Source organism: Plectropomus leopardus, chromosome 1 (genome assembly GCF_008729295.1).
Source record: "Plectropomus leopardus isolate mb chromosome 1, YSFRI_Pleo_2.0, whole genome shotgun sequence".
NCBI lineage: Eukaryota > Metazoa > Chordata > Actinopteri > Perciformes > Serranidae > Plectropomus > Plectropomus leopardus.
The window spans coordinates 19,114,667-19,131,893 of record NC_056463.1 but is presented as its reverse complement, the minus strand read 5'-3'; the positions used below and the strand labels follow the sequence as shown (position 1 = coordinate 19,131,893).

Genomic DNA, 17,227 nt, shown 5'->3' with positions numbered 1-17,227 from the left:
GCACCAACTTGCTCAAGTTTGTAAGGTTTAAATACTCGTGAAAGGAATCTGAAATCAGCATAAAGTAATGATGTGCCAGGTTTCAAGGGTTAAACTCACAAATCCTTCTCACCTTTTTAAGAAAAGGGGGTTTTGGTGTTAAAAATAACTTTAATTTTTCTAAAGGCAAGAGTTGTACAAGCTGCATGTCAGGTTGTAAGTGCGTAAGAACAGTGCAGAGATTACATTTAACAGTTGTAGCGGCATGTGCACCAAACAGCCAAAACAGTAAAACCACTGAAACCACCAGGTGAAGTGAATTAAACTGATCTTCTGATCATCTTCCTTGGTCCATTCCAGAGCACTTTTTGCAGTGTGGCATGCTGGGAGGCTACTGCCATTGGGGAGTGTTGTTGCCATGAGGACGGTGTACTCGATCTGCAACGGTGTGTGGTGGGATGGAGCACGTCAGGTGGAATCCACATGAATGCCAGGACCCCAGGTTTCCCAGCAAACCATCGCATTGTGACGAGGTTAGCATGAAGTTAGCATCCAGCACCAGCTGCTATTACCAGAGCTTTATTAACACATACATCCGGTATTGCTTACATTGGTATCACATCTACCTCGCTGGGTGTTGTAAGGGTAAGTCACATTGCTGTACATGGAAGACACAGAGTACATACAACCAGGAGGTGTTTGGGACCAATGTCATGTTGATCAGAGGTGTGCAACATAAGCTTGAGCTGAAGACGGCGACAAATCAAAACTTGCGCTTGATTAAAATCAAGTTGTTCCCACGATGTGACAAAAACGGGCATTAGGGCTGATAAATGGAATAAAGGACAAAAACAACATGCCTTCAAGTTTGTGGAGCAAACAGCAAGAAATGAATATCACTCCAATGATAAATCTAAAAACAGGGCTGCAGTGTGTCAGATTCGTAATGGGAAAATATTTCATTACGTATAAAATGTTCTGAAACATTTAAGGTTATACTAGACTAAAAGAGTTGTATTCAGGGTTCCCGCATTCATAGAAAACCTGGAATTGTCACAGAATTTCACAATCACCTTTTCCAGGTCTGGTAAAGTCATGGACGTCTGTAAAGTTTTAGAGAAAATGTGAATTTTTTTTTCGTATGAAATTGTTTCAGTAATCTTCACTTGATAACCTTCTAAGTAAGGTAACGTAATGGCAAATTTAATTTCTATAGGTGTTGACTTAATGTTGCTCTAATATGCATGTATGCATGACGTTTTGTTTACCATTATGTACATATCTTCATTTTCTCCCTGCGCTCTTTCTCTTTCTTCACGTCAGCCAGTTCGATGAAGTTATGTTTTTAATAGTTTGACTCTGATGTTTGAAAACAACACTGAGCAAGTGGGGCGAGAATATCTTTTATGGGTTCTTAAAACGTCATGGAAAAGTTTTGAAATTTTGTGTGGAAACACCCAATACATTTACACAGTTTTTAGATGTGGATTTGGAATTTGTTAAATTTTTAGACAAGGTCGAAGTCTTATGATAGTGTATAAACTGTAGGAAAACTAAAGCTGTTTTTTCTTTGGTTAAATTAAAGATGGTTGAATTTGCTGCTCTTTTGATCGTACAGCTGATGTTTTCTGACATGCTGCTGGGTATAAGATACTGCTTGAAACACAGAGGTGTAGGTATTTAAAAGAAATAAAAACATAAGAATATATCCATACAAACAATATAGATAAAATAAACCACAACATGGCATTTTGAACATTATTTCCTCTTGTGAGTATCAGAAGTCTTCTCTGCCTTAAAAATGTTGAGGCTTTAGTCTTGGCAAAGTATAGTACGTCAAAGCCGCGAAGCAGCGAATTGCTGTAATGAAGCAAGGATTGTGGGAGGGAAAAAAGCCTTGTTACAAACAAATTTAGCTCATCGAATCAGCTAGAATTATTAATTTACCATCAAATAATCATTGAGATTTCATCAGACATGTATAAGGATTCAATATAGCTTCTAAGATGGCAATAGATTGAAGAAATCACTTGCTTATGAATATGACAAACTGTTGTAGTCATTAACACAAGCTATTTTAAAAACTATCAGAATCCTTTACCAGAGTCTGCTGACATCTCATGGTGGCGTTGGCTCGCTGTAGATGAATAAAGGCGAAATGTTACAGTTATTTTTACAGTTATTATTGCCTGCTTCTGTGATACTGTATTATTAGTCAAACAGCGCATGAAGCATGATTGTATCTGGCTGGATACTTAAGTGTCTAGAGTTGCTACAATGTGTTAATGTTATTTTTAGCATTATTGGCATTAAATAAAGGTTAGAGTTGTATCACAATATATAGATGCAGCAAATAGTCAAGAAACCAGTTTTAGTGTCAACAGAGGACACATATAGTGTTTCCTGGGGTTTTTTTTTTTGTTAGTGACTTTTATAGCTACATTTTCAGAAACCTTTAAAGGGTGTGAACCTCAGGTCACAATTACAGCAAATAAAATAAATATATTTTCATCCATTTTCCATGCTGTTTAGCTTAACCACTTTGGAGTAAGCTGGCGAACAGAAAGTACTGTGGCTCTGTGCAGAAGCGCTCTGGAGTCAGAGGAGACCCCTGTTCAGCTGTTTACGAGGCAATGTGAGTCAAATCAAAATGATTCTATATTATGTAGTCTATCTCTGAGTATAGACTGTCTGTCAGGTCCTCTTCACTCGAGTCTTCTCCTTTAAGGCACATGGACCCTCGCCTGTCAAAAAGCAGAGTAGTATTGGCGATAAAAGTCAGTGAATGACATGCATGTAAAGCTTTTGTACTTTTGTGAACAGACCCATTCTCTCAACAACAAATACATGCTTTAAGGCATTCTGTGCTATTAAAAGAGCAGTGAGTAAGATTTAGAGGGATTAGTGGCATCTAATAGTGAGGACTGCAGATTTCAACCAGCTGAAACTTCTCCTGGTTAGAATTCCTTCAGTGTTCATCTTTCAGTAATTTTTAACTGAGAGCCGAATCATCCACACAGATGATTTAAACCAGTGAAAACACTGAATAAAGCAGATTTATGGGGGTTTTTTTTCGTTTGTTTTTTTTTTTTTAAATCTGTATTTTTCTTACGCTGCTCATCACTGAGGGGCTGCTAACCCCTTAAAACCTTAGCGAATTGGCTTGATTTCTTTCAAAAACATGGAACTAAAGAAATGAGAAACTTAAGATGAAATTACCCCAAAATTTGCAGAAATTCATAAAAAAAGTATAAGAAAATTACCCGCAAAAAACAAGAAAAGAAAAAACTAAGAATTATTAAAATAATAAGAATTCTGTTAAAATAATTTAAAATATATAATTATGATCTTTTTATATATAGTTCTCTGGATTTTTTTCCCTAGCTATTTGAAAAATTATTCTCTAAATTTACACATTTCTTGCAATTTGTGGGACATTCCTTGTCAAGTTGTGAATCGCCTTGTTTCCTATGTAACTAACATACAACACAAAACACAACACAAATTAACCTTGTTTGTTTCAGGTTTAAAGGTTTAAATACTTGTGAAAGGTGTCTGAAAGCAGCATTAGAAAAGTGATGACAATCCAGGTTTCAAAGGGTTAACTATGGTGGCTAATGTGAAAACATGAAAACACAAACAGCCCTACAGAATCAGTGTTTGGTTTGTCTAGTCTGGGCTCCTGTAGAAACATGGTGGTACGAGAACCAGCTCCCTATATAGATATATATAGCTCACTCTAAGGTAACAAAGGAGGTCAGTGATTGTAAACTAATTAAAGCATTTTTACTGTATTATATTTCATTTTTGCCATATTTCCCCTCTAAATCCTACACACTGGACCTTTAAATGCACTGCACTCACCCCAGGTGCTGGCAGTGGAGACCTCCTGCACAGGGGCAATGTTTCCTGGGTCCCTCGTCCTGAATGTCCCAGGACAACAGCTCCAACAGGTGGTTGGAGGCACCGAGGCAGCGCTCACGCTCAATAGGCTTGGCTGAGCAGACGGGGAAGAGCAGGGCTGAAAACACAAAGAAAGACACACAGATATCTTGTGAGAAAATGTAGAGAATCACTGAGCAGCATATACTACACTGTGTTGTGCTGTACCTTTGTGGAAAAGACAGCAGAGGTCCGGGCTGCAGTCTGTCTGGTACTGACAGGTGCTGCCAGCTTCTCCTTTAGTTGCATTCAGACTGCACTGACCCCAGACACACAGCTGTTCACCACAGCACTCCTTATCCTTAGTGCATGACTGTAAGAATCGAAAAAAATGTTTTTATTTTCCTAACCTTTAATTAGACCTTTAAATATAAATGAGATCAGCAGGTCAACTGGTCTCTTATATCGGAGAGACCGGTTCTTGTTCCTACACAACGTCTATGAATTGTTAATTTGGAGATACAGCACAGCGTTCGGGTTATTTCCATGCTGAGTTTTCCAGTGCAGTGCTTTTGACGAGACCCAGATCCTGTCCTCTGTGTATTTATTATCCACTCACACTGTGCCCCTGTTGGCAGACGGCCAGTATCTTTATCCCTTTGCTTTTCTACTTTGCTTCACTGAGACCAGTTCATCCGGTGAATACAACAGAATCAGCAGCAATAACTGAGTCTTAAATAAAACCAATGGCTGACTCTCTAGAGAGAGGACTCTCATTACTATTTTTTTTTCTCCTAGATGTCCTTTGAGAGAGAGAGCGAGAGCATCGGGAAAAGACGAGCTCCTATTTAACCTTGACGCTTGCTGTTATTCCATGTGAAGCTCATAGGACAGAGTGCTCCCAAACAACACACTCCAATTACACTTGTGGACACACTGCAATGCAGTCGAGGTGAAACCCCAGCTGGCCGGAGGTGACTGTGTCTGTGTGTGTGTGTGTGTGTGTGTGTGTGTGTGTAAAAGCAACAGAAGATTATAGTAAAAAAATCAGGAATGCGCCCGTTAAAGGTAACTTTAGGTTCACTTACCACATCTATTGCTTTGCAAGGCAGACACTTAGAGTCACGTTTGTCATGAAGACAATACCGTCCCTTCCCACAGTCCCCATCACTGATGCATCCCTAAAGACAAGAGAGAAGAAGGACTACATCTAACGCCACAGTCTGAACCAAAAATTCAGATACTCAGTCATGTGAAATATCTATGGCATTGTTTATTTTTTGAAGAACATGAGTGAACTCCTCACGGTCCGCTTACATATAGAAAGGTTTTGTTGTTAAATATGCCAAAAAATGTTAAAGGTCCAGTGTCTAAGATTTAGTGGCATCAGGTGGTGAGATTGCAGCCAGCTGAAACTTTTTCCAGTTAGAATTTAATTGTTGAGGAAATTTTTACAGGAAACTGAATTATCCACAGAGGTCTCTTCCTCTCCAAAACAAAAGGCCCCGGTGATTAAAGCAAATTTTTCTCAGTCGCCACTGGGGTATTGCAGCAAAAAAAAAAAGAAGCATTTTCCCATTTTGACCCAGGTTGTAAAATAACATGTGGTCCAGCTCCGACTGTCTCTGTAAAACTGTTAACAGGACACCTCCAACTGCAAACCAAGTAAATTATGACTCCGTCTATTCTGAATTTTTGAACCATGGCGGATTCATATTTGTAAAATTCCCTTGGAGCTGAGAAAAGCCATTTAAAAATCCATGAAGTCATCACAATGTCAAGTCTATGAGGTGTGCAGAAACTTGTGGGCAGGGCCTGCAGGAGAAACACTACTGGGCTGCATGTCTTGCAAGTAAACTTTAAAAAATTATAAAATTGAAATTAAAAAAACTTTATTCGCAGTACGCCAGCCGAGCAATTCCCCAGGAAAGAACAGGTGCCATTTTCGGGCCATCATCTGGTTATTATTAAAGTCCAGATGAGGACCTGCTCCCTATAAACGGCTCACTCTAAGGTAACGAAAACACAACAATTCCTGTTTTCAGGTGATTAAAAACTAATGAAAACATAGTTATGAATATTACATTTCATTTCCGCCTCTATATCCCCCTAAATCCGACTCACTGGACCTTTAATATATCAGTCTTAGAAATGTCTGGCCACTCCATCCGTCTCTACATTGGATTTAACCCCCAGGGTAAAGAAACTCTCAATTTAAAACAAATTCAGGTCACAGTATTTTGTTCAGAGTGCAAAGTGAAGAACTGAATAAATTATAGTTTTAGGTTTCATAGGCTTCTTTGGAGCAAGTACTCAGGCAGCACATATTTATGGAGAAAGAGGCGCCTCCTCCAGTTTTATTTTTATCTCTTGTAACTGGGACAGATTCTTATCCCAGAGTTACCATATAAACAGCCATTAACCTCTCCTAACTGTCTATAATGTGTCTAACATTACATCATTCAACAGACTCCCTTCTGCCGGTATACAAAGGGCCAAAAAACACTGCAGAGTGTTGAAGTAGCAAAATGACAAGACTTATAATATATCAAATGTGATGATCCACATAATAATTATTCTGTCAATCAAAGGCGTAGGTTTCTTTTCAACATTTGGGGGGGACACATATGCGACGGGGGTTGAGGCATCAGACACTTAATTCCTTGCATTCTCGTATACTATAATGCAGCAATTTGTGCATTTTCTGCATCAATTTATGGTGCAAAGGTCTTTTTTCAAAATAAAAGTCCTCTGCTGCTTCCATGTTATTATTCAGGGCACAAAGGCACATTAGGATTGCACCTGTATGAGATTTCATGCACTTCACTCTATTACAGAATTGTTATGATTATCAGTGAGAGTGACCCCCGTAGGAATAAAAACAGAAGGGTTAGTTTGGGTTGAACTAATGTTTTACCACTATAATTGGGTCTTAAAACATTTTTTTCAGTATCGTAGATAAGCAAATGTACATGGTATGAAAATCGGAAACTTTCATATCACGGTATACCTTAAAACCTGTATATCACTGCAACCCTAATGCACATGTTCTAAATATTGAGGGAGACGTGCCCCATGCATCCTCCCTGAAATATACAGGTACAGGTACAGTACTTCAGATAAATGCTTTTTTCTGATCTTTATCTATATTTATCTCTTTTGCAAATTCTAAGCCAAATAAAATCAGAAAATTGCTCACTGAATATTGTCTTTTTGTTGTGAATAACAATATTTAAAAATCAGTGTTGCTGCATAAGAACACCCTCTGTTAGAAGCTTTAATCCTGAAAATGAATTTGAGCTACAAGCAGCAAAAGCAATAATCATCACTTATTTACCAACAATACTTTACAGTAATCAGTCCAAACACGCTTTACAAATGGCTTGCATATCAGCATTTCTTTTAACTTTTTTTTTCTTTCACGTAGTGCTGGCAATTAATAACTACAGCTGAATGAAGGCATGAAAGTACGCTGCACATCCCACACACAGACTGTCTGATTCATTAGCAGACATTATGCCAAGTCAGTGTCTGTGATGCAGCTGCCAGACATTATGCTATCTTGAGGCCTTTTCATTTTGAGAAATTCAAACTGAGCAGTCAAAGGTCATATGACAAAACACAGGGGTTCTGTTAAAAGAGGAAGTTAGACTGTAGGTAAACAAAATACACTTACATGATCAATATTGTTCCCCAGGTCACTGGACCGGACGGCTGCTGTGATGTTGTTTGTCTCCTGTATGAAGGTGGGACATCTGTTTAGTGTCATTCACAAAGGGAAACAAACTCCATCTCACTCGTAGTTGATAAGTGTACCTGTTCTGCTGAGGTGTGGACGGATTCGTTATCAGTCACTTTATCAGAGGCAGTTTCATTTTGATGACTTGGAGGAGGGTTACTGGGATGAGGGCTGGGACTCACACTCTCGTTGTTGCTCTAGAAGGATTGGAGAGATTATCAGAGACAGATTTTATGCATTAAGAAGTCACTCCCATATTCTAGCTCCTTCCATTGCTGCCTCTAGCTTTGTCTTTGCTGAAAAAAACCCCAGCCTGGCCAGCTTAAGATGGTTAAACTGGTTGACCAGCTTGTTTGACCAGTTTAAGGTATGTTTTCGCATCATTTTTGATGGTGTAGCTGGTTATACCCATGGATCTATTACACCAGCTTGTGATGGTCACTCTCGCTGGTTCAACCATGGAAGTTCCTGTAAAACTGAAACCAAAACAATGTCCTTGAGTATGAAGAAATAAGTGTCTGAAGGGGGAAGTATGAAAAGCAAAGGGCATAAATCAGTTAAGTCTTCTGTCATGTGTAAAGATAAATGTGCACACCTTGAGAGGCTGGCCACACCAGCTTGTCAAACCATCAAAGACCAGCAAGAACTGGGTCAGGACCATCTAAGACCATCTTCAACCAGCTAAAACCAATTAAAACCAGCTGTTTTTTTTTTTTTTTTGCAGTTTTTTTCCAGCAGGGTTATATTTCTCACAAGAGATTTCAGTGTTTTAATCATATTAAAAGGTTCTCGAAGCAATACCAAAGGTTGTTTTCTGCAGCAAGCATTAAAATAATGCCATGTCATTTTAAAAGCCAGATGCTGACTATCAACTGTCTGCTTACCTGGTGAAACGCATCCTCAGGCTTTTGCTGCGGATCCTCTGGCAGCTGCTCCACTTCCACAAACATGCGGTCCAGCTCCGATTGTCTCTGTGCGGAATCATCCTCCAGGATGTGACTGATGCCAGAGTCCACTATCTCAGGGAGGATGCCATTGCAGACTGCCGGGAGAGCCAAAACTAGCAGGACGACTCGCATCATGCTGCTGCTGCTGCTGCTGCTGCTGCACTCTGAGGGTGTGGCAGTGATGCTGAGAAACACAACAAACGTCACCACAGCTGATACGTCTCCGTCACTGAGGGGGTCATCACCTCACACACCATCAAAAAACTCCCCTGAGCAGGTGAATATCCCTATCATTAGCTGGTTTTAACAAAAATATATGAAAAAAAGTTCCTAAATGTCTTTTTTGAACGTCTTCGATTAACTTGACAGCTCAAACGTAGTTCCGGTCAAGTTTAACCACCGTTCTTAAATTAGTACGCGAGGTAAACTGATGGTAACCATGGCAATAAAACCAATAGAACGGATAGAACTTTTGGTTCATGCTAGCTAGCTATAGCATTAAACCTAGCTAGGTGATGAAACAAACTTATCGTTGCTTGTCGTTTACTAACCAGAGGTTTGTTTAAAACAAACTCTAGAAAAAATCTAAAAATGGATGATGATGCAGGCACACAGCCTAGCCTTGTCTTTTGTCCAAGGTGAGGCTGCAATATTGATTACCTGATGTACGTTAGATAATGTGAACTAATTTAGAAAGTAACGGACGCGACAGCATCATATCAAGGCAATTAGGGACTGTTCCTTATTTATGAGAGGAGAGGGGGTGGTGGACAATGGGGGAGGCATGTCAGTAAATTTTTGAAAGCACTTTGGAGGGACTTATCTTTTTAAAATTTAGTTTAGGGGAGGGCCATACCGGGTTCCCACAGTCATTAAAATCCTGGAAAAGATATGGAATTTCACAATCACATTTTCCAGGCCTGGAAAAATCATGGATTTAGTAAAAATTATTGTAAGTTTGGAAAAAGTTGTGAAATTTTGTTGTGTGTAATGAAATGTTGCCAGTAATCTACTGTCCATGTGAAGTAACATAACAGCAAATTCATTTTCTGGAGCTATCGCAACAAAGCTAAAATATGCATTGATGTTTGACGTTTGGTTTATTAGCTGACATTACATTTGACCAGAGTTTGAATCTGATATGCCTTTTGGCCTTTTTTTATAAAAAAAAAAATTATGATCGCTCCTTGAAAATTTGTGGGAAACCTGGACATGCAATTTGAAATTGCTGTATTTTGTATTTATGTTTAATACCATCTGAACTCCAAATCCTGCTGGTGGTTGTGAAAGGCATGTCTTGTGTAAAAATCATCAAAACGACAGCGTTTATCATTGCCAGAAACTGTAAAAACAGGAAATATCGTTGGATTTTCACATTTCTGATGGTCCTTGAACTTATCTCTCACTACAAGCGCCTCCCTGGGGCAAAATAACAAAATTGATCTTAAAATAGCCATATTTTATCAAAATCATGTTATTCTGTATGTCTGATTTAAACTATCCGTAAAACTAAACAGTTTGCACTAATCAGGGCCTGAAAAAAAAGAAGCCTGTACTCTTGCACGCATGACTGTAGTGAAAAACCAGGCAATTTTTTTCTTAATCCAGGAATTTGCAGTATATGGTTATTTATGTTGGAGGGAGGGTCTTGGATTTCCCCTCAGTATTTCAGGGAGGCTTGGGGAAACATATTTGTAGCTTCGGGAAGAAGAAAAAAAAGAAGTCACGCCCCAGCCATCTCTGATAAATAACGCACAGTCCTTCACACAGATCACTTTATCCGTTACACTAGCTCTGTCCTATTCTCGTTCAAATTGAGCTCTGGGTTACATTACTGAGTCACTGAGTGATGAGAAAATGCTAAATATTAAAAATGTGCTACCCAGTACTAATAACTGAGCAGTGTTTATTGGAACAACCTCCAGGCAAAGACAAAGTCTGCAAAAACCATCTTCAAAAGTGTTCAGACATTAGCACGCATCATTTTGCAATGAGCCCCACAAACACAATTCAATTCTGCAAAAAAAGAATGAACATTTATTTAATAAATACTAGGACAAACAGCACATTACGACAATTTGCATGGCCACTCTCTGGGTAAGTGAGAAAATATATTGTCATATGGATGAAATGGACCTTTGAACCCTGAGTTCCTGTGACTGTAGTTTCATAGTCTGGCCACAGGATGGCGTCATTTGCTTTTATAGTGAATAGGCCCACAGCATGTATGAGCAGTGGGACTCTACATTGCGTGCACACGTTTGCAGTGTTTGTTTCACAGTTGTGTCCATGTGCTGCGTAGTTTACGGGGTCTGCTGACTCGCTAAATGTGTAATATGTAACCAGCTGTGGTGCGGGGCGTGGGCGCCCACCTGGTCTCGTGCAAAGTGTAGATTTCAGACCTATAGGAGTTAAGTTTTCTCTCATATATTTGCTTTTAATTTGCTTATACTGGAGCTATCATCCTAACCTTGAAAGTTTAGTTTCCTGCCTTCAAGTGACATAAATTTAAGTAGGTTATTTAATGATTTATCTTTTATATCTTCTATTTGCAGATCACCTAGATTCAGTCCGACCCCATAAATCTAACCTGCTGTGTAATAAGTCATGTATTCGCGTGGGGAGGCCATCATCAGACGGCGGGTGGTCGGTCTCGTCGTGAAATATGTCTTTGGCATGAGTGAGTCTGGATCGTTTTGATGAAACAGCTGCAGCCACAGTAGCCGCTCAGGGATGTGTCTGATTTTGCAGCCCCGCCCTCAAACGCTGGACTCAGCTGCACAGAGAAACTGCTGCCTGTCAGGCTGACTGAGGACCGACAAACTTCACACAGCAGCCCAGCACCGCGTCTCACCTAAAACACCGGGAGGGAAGAAGAGTTGGGTTGAGATATGAGGTAAGTTATTTTGTTTGACACCTTGAGGTTTTGTGTCTTTTTCAAATAAGTGGGTGGTGGTGGGCTTAGACACCTGACAGAAGTGCTGTTTTCCTTGTTTGAAAATGTAACCTGTGCTCCAGTAGCAAGTTTGACAAGGGCTGGAGTGTGACAACCAGGCTGCATTAAAGGTTGGGCAATAATAAAAGTTTTAGCCCATGGTTTACTGTATGAACTGCCAATGGGCATTACATTGGTTTAATTTAGGAAGTTGAGTGAGATGATGTTGGTTTGTCGTGCTGCCATTTGGCTGTAACTGTAAGTAAGTGTGTTTCTGGTGAGTTTGGACTTTAATGAACACGTGCTAAACCTGGCGTTTTATTGTGATCGCGGTGATTGAACGCAGTCTGAGAGGAGTCAGACATCTGGGCTTGTCTCTGATAACAAAAAGGTTATCTCCGCTTGCGCAATCTGCATTTTTCTTATGCTGATGTCAAAGTCATGAATCACTTTTGAGCATAAATCACTTCTGGGTGACTGCAGCTGCTTTTCATACTGTGCAAACAAAGTAAAAAGTGGACTTAAAGCTTTTCTAGTTGGAAGTTCAAGGAGAGAAACAGGTAAATCCAGGTTACAATCATTCCTCATCTGGGTTTATTTTGTTTTAAATCCCACCATTAACTTAAAGCTGTCCTTTTAGGAAAAGTTAATGAACTCTTCTCTCTCTTTAACTCTTTTCAGCCTTTCTTAACTCCACCTGCTCAGCAGCTTCCACACTGTAAATAGCACTCAGTCTGTCTTCAGGGTTGTGATGCAGAAAACTGCATAATGAAGAAAGGTGTGGTGTTGACAGGATGAACTGTTGGCTCACTGAGTGAAGCTTAGTGAGTGACAGAAACTGCGACTGTCAGTGTTTTCTCCTGTGGCTACAAGTTAATATGCAGCTACTGCTACCGATCAAATTCACAGCTGAACTTTGGGCACCGCATTCCCGATGAAGCAGGAAAAAACAGTCAGATTCAAATTTGGGCCAATGAGGCAAAAAAAGCTTCCACGTTTCTACATTTGGCATGAGCCCTCAGTCTGGTATGATTCATGTGTTTTGCAAGATGATTCAGAATTAGTTCAGCAACATATTTAGGGAGGGTCAACAGAGTCATACAAACAGTGGTATTTCTCCTTCCCATGCTGTGTGAGTAATCATTTCCTGTGTACTTTAAGATCGTTGAAGATGTGGCTGTGCCAGTGAACGTGCTAACATTGAAACAGTGTTCATACATATAGCATCTGGACCAGACAGTGATGGTTCGTGTGATTTATGTTCCTGGTGATTAACAAGCTCTCTGTGCGTAAACTTCAACGTTCCTCTTGCAGGAATTTCCCTCTCAGTAAGCCCTTTTTGAATCGTTCATGTGCTATGATTGAAATTTATGGAGCAACACCATAAACAATGCAATGCTCAATAAGATAAGTAGTGTTTTGGCACTTGCTTTATCAAACGGTCTTGTGTTTTCTGTGAAATAGCTGCAAGGCGTATGTTCTGTACAGGCTCAGTGATTACAGATACATGTTCTCTTTCTTTTAATAAATACAGTTACCTTTGAGCTTTGAGAGAACATACAAACATCTTAAAATCACAAGGCGTTTTGTCAGAGCTGTATGAACAAATGTATGTCCTGGTCTGCACTGTGACACACAGAGGAACTGGTGTAACAAAGAACTTCTGTTGACATTTACATACGTACTTCCACATTTTTCAAACTGTTCTTTGACTGTTGCCAAAATGTATTGGAAAAAACCCTCTTAGCATGATAGGCTTAAACACTGCTTCAGTGGCTGACAACTGAAAATTCTTGTGCCAGCTTTTCATTTTTAGTTTGTAATTACCAGCTTTACTGGAGTTTGACTTAACAACAGTGTGCGGAGATAAAAACAGCATTTCACAAAGCTGCACAGGTCCTTCCAATCAGGCAGCAAAACGAAGGCCTACATTATGATGATGCTCATGGAAAGTCTAAAAATGATGTTGACTACCTCTTCATGATTGAATATTACATACTGCATGCAGGACTTCTCACCTGTAAGGTATTAGTGTTTTTTAAGGTCCAGTGTGAAGAATTTAGTGGCATGTAGCAGTGAGGCTGCACAAGTAAAATTCCTTCAGTGTGCCGAGCGTATAGGAGAACAGTGTCCATTGCAAAAACGCAAATGGCCCTATCTAGAGCTAGTGTTTGATTTGTCTGCTCAGGGTCACTGTAGAACAACATGGCAGACTCCATAGAAGAGGACCACTCAGGAATGTTTAAGAGAGCTAGATACGGTGTTGGTATGACGCTGGATGGATGCTTAGTGCTACTTCTGTATTATTGGGTCCATGTTGGTACTAGAAACCTCCAGTTTAGGGCTCCATTAACTTGAATGGGAATAAAATGATTTAATCTTGTGGCTTTTCTAGGCTTTCCAGGGTTTCCCACACATTCATTTGCATTGTGACGATCCACCGCAACTACACTTTTGGAGATGAACTATTAATTAGGAGTGCTATTAGAATTTATATACTGTTCCCGATATACGTCTGGGACAAAGTCTTCTTGGGCCCAGTGGTATCATGTGATGGATAATTTCACTGTTTGTCCACTGTGAAAATTGACTTCAAAGTTCAGCACACTTCCTGGGATCCTGGGGCCACTGCGTTTGTAGATATAAACAAAAACACAAGGACTTTTACTTTTAGGTGATGAATGATGAATATTATGTACCATTTATGCAAATAGATGCCCCTAAATTGTACACACTGGACCTTTAATGATTACTTTAGTCTTTAAGCTGCTCTTACTGTGGCATTTTTGCATAGAGTTGCAGAGTTGTTGTAAGCTTTTTGCATAGACGTAAAGATAAAATGTATACTATCAGATGCAATTATTAAGGCTAGATACTTAACATTTTAATTTTAGAAATAACAAATATATATATAGTATTTAAAGAGAAACATAGATCAAACAATTCAACAGATAAATCAGTGGATAAAAGTCCCAGTGAATGAATGAATCAGTAAACAGACGAACATAATAAAGATATGTGAAGACGTCATGCTGTGGATGAAAACAATGTTTCAAGCAGCCTGATAGACTAACTGTGAGTGGAAGCCTGTGCTCAATATTGCCGGGGAGGTGTCGTAAACTTTCTCCTTCCTCTCTGCAATATGTTTCCTTCCTTGTTCCACGACATAAAAATGGACACATGAATCCAGGCACTAGCCACAAAGAATAGATAGGAAATTTCGGACATAGGGAGGACATGTTCTGTATTCTCTGCTAGCCCATACACAGCAGTATTAAAGAATATAAATTTATGTTGCCACCTCTTAGATATGCTGGGACACATCACAGCTGAATCAATAGCTTACTTAAAGATGGAGCCACTGTAGGAGGCACAAGGAAACTTTGCTGTGGTAACCTCACCACAGGATATCATTAACCCATTCCATCTGGTCAGGGACAGAAGCACACCGAAAAGGGGTTTTAAACGTATCTTAGTCATGCTTTAAAATCACAGAGGTGGAATTTTACAGAGGCAGCTCTCCTCTGTGCTTTGATCTGGACAGGAAACCAGACACACTCCACAGGAAGAGTTTGCATGGGAGGTGTCTGAGGGAGCTCACGCACTTTGCGGCAGCACTCTGAGCTTTTTGAAATGTAAAATAAGGCATCTGATCTGTTTCGTAGCTTCACTCAGATTCATGATTCATACCAAAACACTCCTGGTGTTGCAGCAAGTCAGTAGTGTCCAGTTGTTTTTAAGTCTTGTGAGAAGCTTCAGTCCTGATGCAGTTTAACACAGTTGACCCCTGCCTGTTATTGATTTGAACTTTGCACATTTTTAGTGTTCGTCTGATGTAGACTTGTTTACAGGGTCTCTTGTTTACAGAGTCTGGCCCTGTTGATATCTTTTTGAGTCATGTGCTGTTTTCTTCTGCAACATGACACTTGTCTATTCTGAGCCTGGCTTTACTGAATCTGCTATTTCTGCCAGGGAGTAATACCGCCATGTAAACCTTCACTGTGCCCCTCCTGTGACATGCATGAATGAAAGACACACACTGACCTTTGACCCTCAGTGTCAGGCAGTTTGCAACTTGTCTTCACCTTGTAGTTTATGCTTAATACATTTTAGGAGTATGTTCACTAGTTTGTTAAGTTCTGATGGCTTTTCTTTGTCAGTTTTTCTGTATTTCATAACATTGGGCACACTCATTGTAAATTATAACAAATTCAGTAGACTAATTAATTATAGCACATGAGAATGTAAAGTTGGGCTCAGAATAATTGCACCAGTGAATTGCTTGTGTCAGTAACTGGGCAGGCATTAGTTTGTGCTCAGTAGGTCCAGTTAAATCATTCTCCAAGGGAGCCATGTGGTGAACACACCTCGTGGGCCAGACGAGCCTACAGACAGCAGCCCTGAAGCTTCACAAGCCTGCTCCTGTTTGTGTAAATGGACAGTTTTCTCCTCTGAAGTTGACTGACATTTACTGCCTTATGCCAGTGTTTCTACCTTGCTCGTGACAGATCTTTTGTTTTGGCACCACTGCCTGAACACGCAGCCAGATTTCAGAGAGCTGAGATAATGCTGTGGAGCTCTGGGGCCTGGTGAAGGGCAGAGCCGGCGGTCTGAAGTCCACATGAGTGCAGTGTTTTCTGAAGCACACTGCCTGCTTATCGGGCCTACGGAGGGTTCCTTCCTGGTTTTCTTCAGTCCAGTCTGTAATTACGGTTGCTGGCTGGCTACACTACAGTATGTGCATTTCCCAGCACTCCCAAATGTTTTCCTTGTGTTGTCAGCTTCCTATTGTATTCTGATAGCCCGAAGCTATGTGCTCTGTAAAAACAAATGAAAACATTACGTCACTGGTCTGACGCTTAGTCTTTACAGTTTTGTCACTGTAACAGTTATACTGTATGCTTTAAATAGGACTGGCTATTGCAAATAGCTCTGGCAAACACATAATCACATTTAGGGTGGTCAAATACTAGGGCTGTGCTGAATAGTTTGAAGCTTCATTCATAAAGTTGACAATCAAATTCTAAATCATTATTTGAACGCTGCACAGCTTATTTTCTTTGCATGACTTTTCTTTCTATTTAAACACAGCATTTCTGCAAAGTTGCAGATAAAGATAAGGCTACACTAATATTATTACTAATATTATTAGTATTGTACTATTTGTAGAATTAGATTCCAGTAGTGGCGCTTGTGTGATTCAAACATTTCCAACATCCAACAAAAATATCAAGTTCTTATCTAACCAAATATTCTGCTTCAGTCCATATCTGTTGCAGTGTAGCCTTTCAAAACCAACATTTTCACTGCAATTAAAAATCCAACCAACCAAACAACGAAATAAAAAAATGGTTTGCTCTCTGACTTACCAAACACACTGGAGGGCATGCACCTGTATTTACAGGCTGTTTAGCAACAATCTAACAACATCATAAGTTACATTTAATCTTTAAAGAATTATGATTTAATAATAAAAAAATGTAATCAGATGTATCACTTTATTCAAAATGGGGATTCTGTTTGAGTATTTGTGATGATTTTTTTAGGGTGATTGTGTCATAAAATGCAACAACAAATATCTGAAGCTTCATTCATAAACCTCAATAGAAGACTTGACTGTATGAAAATGACACTGAGTACTGTACATGTAAATGTATTAAATTAATTATTCTGTGACAAGAATCCAATTCAACAAAGTATTGCCGGTGTGGTCAAAACCTGATATATGTCACTCATATATGTCAT

The 17,227-nt window shown here is 39.6% G+C and overlaps 2 protein-coding genes across 7 annotated transcripts in view; one reads left to right on the top strand and one right to left on the bottom strand.

Moving 5' to 3' along the window:
* Positions 1-29: 29 nt before the first annotated feature.
* dkk3a (dickkopf WNT signaling pathway inhibitor 3a) lies at positions 30-8,709 on the bottom strand. The gene is made up of 7 exons (XM_042488576.1): positions 8,485-8,709; positions 7,678-7,797; positions 7,538-7,597; positions 4,950-5,042; positions 4,090-4,234; positions 3,844-4,000; positions 30-2,723 (listed from the first exon to the last, which is right to left on the bottom strand). Exons 1-7 carry the CDS (start codon positions 8,680-8,682, stop codon positions 2,636-2,638), a joined length of 861 nt encoding a protein of 286 aa, XP_042344510.1. The 5' UTR covers positions 8,683-8,709; the 3' UTR covers positions 30-2,635.
* Positions 8,710-11,307: 2,598 nt separating this feature from the next.
* mical2a (microtubule associated monooxygenase, calponin and LIM domain containing 2a) overlaps positions 11,308-17,227 on the top strand; it is a 41,873-nt gene continuing 35,953 nt past the window's right edge. For 4 of the 6 annotated variants that reach the window (XM_042488420.1, XM_042488344.1, XM_042488498.1 and 1 more), the window contains exon 1: positions 11,309-11,443. The gene's annotated coding sequence lies outside the window, so the exon portion shown is untranslated. Of the gene's footprint in view, positions 11,444-17,227 lie in introns of all 6 variants that reach the window. The other 2 variants (XM_042488580.1, XM_042488265.1) reach the window with 1 other exon arrangement.

Excerpts from the sequence above, each read along its gene's own strand:
- dkk3a (XM_042488576.1), bottom strand. The coding sequence starts at position 8,682 with ATGATGCGAGTCGTCCTGCTAGTTTTGGCTCTCCCGGCAGTCTGCAAT. Across the intron at positions 4,001-4,089 it reads CTGCTGTCTTTTCCACAAAG|CCCTGCTCTTCCCCGTCTGC; the intron begins GTACAGCACAAC and ends TTGTGTTTTCAG. Across the intron at positions 2,724-3,843 it reads CTCCACTGCCAGCACCTGGG|GCGAGGGTCCATGTGCCTTA; the intron begins GTGAGTGCAGTG and ends GCTTTTTGACAG.